This window comes from Danio rerio, chromosome 9 (assembly GCF_052040795.2).
Source record: "Danio rerio strain M-AB ecotype USA chromosome 9, GRCz13ab, whole genome shotgun sequence".
Lineage (NCBI taxonomy): Eukaryota > Metazoa > Chordata > Actinopteri > Cypriniformes > Danionidae > Danio > Danio rerio.
The window spans coordinates 19,310,536-19,315,000 of record NC_141029.1 but is presented as its reverse complement, the minus strand read 5'-3'; the positions used below and the strand labels follow the sequence as shown (position 1 = coordinate 19,315,000).

At 40.1% G+C, this 4,465-nt stretch overlaps 1 protein-coding gene across 1 annotated transcript; it reads right to left on the bottom strand.

The window, feature by feature from the left end:
- Positions 1–68: 68 nt before the first annotated feature.
- Positions 69–2,983, bottom strand: kbtbd7 (kelch repeat and BTB (POZ) domain containing 7). Its single transcript, XM_087267646.1, has 2 exons — positions 750–2,983; positions 69–569 (listed from the first exon to the last, which is right to left on the bottom strand). The coding sequence occupies exon 1, from the start codon at positions 2,674–2,676 to the stop codon at positions 811–813; it is 1,866 nt and encodes a 621-aa protein (XP_087123772.1). The 5' UTR covers positions 2,677–2,983; the 3' UTR covers positions 69–569; positions 750–810.
- Between the last annotated feature and the right edge of the window lie 1,482 nt (positions 2,984–4,465).

Below are 4,465 nucleotides of genomic sequence, written 5' to 3'. Positions count from 1 at the left end.
AGTATGACAGCAACATTTGCAATTTTCTCTTATGTTTACGTTTTAAAACATTATTGGTTGGGTTTAGGTCAGTGGTTCACTGGTCTAGATCAGTGGTTCCCAAAGTGGCATTCGGGACACTCTGGGTCGTAGGACTATGACAAAGGGTCGCTTTATGATTTCAAAACGCAAATACATTTTATTAAACTATTAGAATTAACATATTTTATTCATAACCCACAGAAAATAGTAAATAGTTACGTTAAAGAAACAAAAACAACATACAAATAAAAATCCATCAGCCTTTAATTTTTTTTATATTAATAATAAATTAAAAAAATAAATGACTATAAAACCTATACGGTAATTAGACTTGCATTTTTTTGTTTTTAATATACGTTTATATATGCCTAAAGTTGCGTGTGCATGTTTGTATAATTACAGTATAACCACCTTGAAAATTGAGGGTCGCGGGTCACTGACATTTTTATTTTGTGGGTAATATTTTGAAAAGTTTGGGAACCCCTGGTTTAGATGATCTGGACGACAAGCCCTGCCTTCTTGTGGGAATGTACAAAAATTATGTGTATCTGAAACATACGATGAAAAGTATGTTAGTAGCATGCATATTTTTAGCATTAAAAATATGCTAAAACATTTGCATATTTTTAGCATAAAGATATGCTAAAAGTAGCATATTTCAGATTCGCAAAAACTGTACACAGTGCCATCTAGTGGATTTGTCATCTAAAATGAGTAATGACATGTACCAACCAACATATTTTACATTTCACAAAAATATAGGCATTTCCAGTGAGCCTGGGCTGAAAACTACCAGTTCTCATCCGAAAAAGAGCTTGAGCTGCCGGAGTCCGAGTCTGCGTCAGTCAGTCCATCAAAGTCCCAGTCAGCGCTGGAGCCGCTGTCGTCATCCTCCTCCAAAACAAATTTCCGACCAGACCCCAAACATGCAGTATACAACCGGGTGGAGAGACTTATGGATCCGAAGAAAGATCCTAAGAGGGTGGAAACATTTTTCCATGAGTCGCGAGTGGGATCATATTCATGTATAACAAGCCTGTTTTTGTTGTGATGAACAACTGCTATAGTTAAAAGCAGCAGTTTGCTGCTGTGTTGCACAACTTGATAGTTGAGAGCACAGCTGTCAATAGGAATGTCTCCGATCCGCCTCCATTCTCCACGAACTGGGTTATATGCTTTGACGACAGGAATATCGCACAAACAGATAATCTGCTCTTGGAAGACACAGGCATTGTGGAGTTTACTGCGCTTCAGAGAGGCCCGCTGGAGCCAGTGGTTTTTCTTTGGCTCGTAGCACAGCATCCTCCTCTTGTTTACCACATAAAGGCGTTCATTAACTGTCACAACCTGCATCTTTCCCAAAGAATGAGGCAAAGGGGCCACAAAAACCCACTGATTCCTTTGAATGCTGTAGCATTCTACTTCCTTAAGCCTGGCATCCGATACTGGATCTCTGCCACCCAAAATATACAGGTGTCCATTGAGGTAGCCGATGTAAGACTGCATTCTTCCAAGAAGTCTTTCTGCAAGCTCCTGCCAACAATCCAACAAGGGATTGTAGACCCAAAAGTGCTTGGACAGCTGTGAGGCGAGATACAGATTGTTTTCTGGTGTGGTGCAGACCAAAAAGGTCTCCATAGGGGAACGTTTGAAGTTCTGACTGGTGAGGTTAATGACCGGGGATGCCATGGAATAGATGTCCTCCACATAGGGGTCATAGCACATGATGGGTTGATTTGGCCGTCCGAGGAATAGCACCATTTCTTTTGCACTCTTGCCGATTCTTTGCTTAGCAGCATGTACACTCAGTGAAATCGTACCGCTCTGCTCACTGCAAGCCCCATCTAAAATATTGGAAAGATATTTCTTTATAAAAGGCTTTGATTTAAGGCCATCAAGATAAACCCTGTCTTTCTCTGAAAACAAAGACCACCGCACACATTTAAGGACCTGCAGCGCATCTTCTGAATTTTCATGTAAATTACTTTCAATCCACTGTACTGCAAATGAGCACACTTTACGCTCACAGTCAACATCCAAAGAATCCAGCATGAGGATCTCTTTAATCTGCCTCTGGTCCAGCTCACAAAGCTCTTTCACGCTGGCACCAAGCTGGACAAAGTTCTTTGCGATGAATGCCTGAGCTTCTCTCTTCAACTCCAGATTGTCAAAGGTGTCCGCAAACTTCAAAATCCCTGCACAGTTAGAAAGGTCCAGCCTTCTTGTCATGAAGTTAGCACAGGCTTGCCGGATGTACTCCAGCTGCAGCATGTTTGCAGCTGCATAAAGCCTCTGCACGTTGCTTTCAGTGATTGTCACTTTGCCAGTGTAGCAGTAATCAATTATGACCGCCATCGAATCGGCGTCCACGTCGTGAATGGTGACCTTTCTCTGCGTGCTCTCGTACAGTCCTCCTGTAAACATGCTCTTAAAATAAGGGCTCGCTGCTGCCAGTATATTCCTGCTACACTGGAACACTTTTCCAGCACCAGAGGAAACACTTCGCTCTGCTGTTTCGGTGTCAGGCTCCACTTCTATGGTCACGTCCACTAACAGCTGCGAGTCGTAGAATAATTTCATCTCTTTCATCAAACTTAGAGCGTGATTCGTGTCCTCAAGTTCCTCCGGACCACCGAAGCTGTTCACTGAAGCCATGTCGAGCTTGCTTTCTCCGTCCAAACGCAACTAAATCCCGTTGACGAAGGTGACATCAAATCTCCATCAGCTTTGCTGCTGTGATGATTCAAAACGTCATGAAAACAACAAGATGCGATCTGCTGGTGCTGCGTCTGTGTTGCATGAAAGCCCGCGCATGTTTTATGAATGAAACGCAGTCATTTTCGACTTTACTAATCGGTGCAAACTACATACACTGGCGATGTCAGTCCCGTTTAATTTCATATCGTTCGGCTTTTGATCTTGAGACATCGACGTAGTACGTCTCACTCAAACTTGCTACCCCTGAGCTGCAACCAATGACTGTAAAAAATATGGACGACGCGACAGCCCCTTTTGCCATTGAACGCCTTGAGGGCAAAACGCCTGCTTGACGGGCACAAACTGTCGCAAAAGACTGCTGAAATTGGAGCCAGACATGCGCAGAAGGACTGTCTGATGGAGCCAGAGGAGGAGCCGCGATAATGAGCGGAGTCGAGCTTCCAACCAAACGCTTTATGTAAAATCAAACACGCCCCCCGAACTTCTCACTCGACTGCCGGTGTCTGCACTATAACAAACGCTCACTGATGTAAATAGAAGCACTTACATTAAAAAACACAATAATATACGGTTTAAAAACGGTGTGATGTAAGCTGTTAAACTTTAATAAAAGCAATACATGGTGGACTGCAGAAATAAACGATCTTTTATACACTCTAGCCTGAATATGAGCACAAATAATATATTCTCTTATTGTTATATTTGTTGTTGGTATTTGTTATCTTCATAGGGGTAGAAATAACACTTGTAAAATATGAACAATAACATATAAACAACACATACATTTTTATAAAGGTTTTTATTTTTAATTAGCCATCAACAGAACCCAAAATATAGCCTACACACCATAACGATTTACCATGCGGGAACAATCGTGCGTTTAGAAGATAAATACAGCAAGATTACTAAATATCAACAGGATATTTACACATCCCAACCCTGCAATTTGTCAATTTGTGCAAAAAAACTTTGCACTATTAATACAACGTCTATCTGCTGTAACATCACTAGTATATTGTTTATTCATTTTCGCTTGAATTGTTTATTTATTTAATTTTTTTTTGCCTCCGTTTTAATTTGGTTTATTCGATGCCTTCATTATATCTGGCAACGAGGAATTTACATTCTTTTTAATGTTAGCTGGAGTGTTCAAATAAAACGCCAACAGTAAATGATGTAAATAAATAATATCTAACATTTACAGCTCTATTAGGTTATATAAGATTCGATTTCAAGAACCTTATAATGATTTATAACAGCAAATTCAGTAGATCACTTAATAACATGCCAAAACTTAAAATGCAGAGACGTGCAAGTTCAAATAACCTTACAGGAGATCAACGTGGAGATTATTATTTAAACACAAAGAGAATTACTGCTAACGATCTCCTGTATACCCCGTACTTAAATGGGTTTATTTTATTGTGCAGTTTTATTGTCATTTTCGTATTTATTATTATTATTATTTAATACTTGTGCAATCGATACAGGTTTATTGTTATTTATTTTGTCCTTTATTTAAATAATTGCTATGCTGTTTGCATCTTTATTCAAAGGTTAAACTCAGTGATACACGTTGCGTTCACATAGTAGCATGCGTTTGTTGTTATATCAACAAAAATGGGTGTAATAACGTTAACAAATGTGAGGGTTTTATATAATGAAGATTCAATCGCGCCAGCTCCGGGCATCAGCGCATAACCTAGTCGCGGCGTCGCGGGCTGAT

Coding starts and splice junctions, on each gene's coding strand:
- kbtbd7 (XM_087267646.1), bottom strand. CDS start 2,676: ATGGCTTCAGTGAACAGCTTCGGTGGTCCGGAGGAACTTGAGGACACG.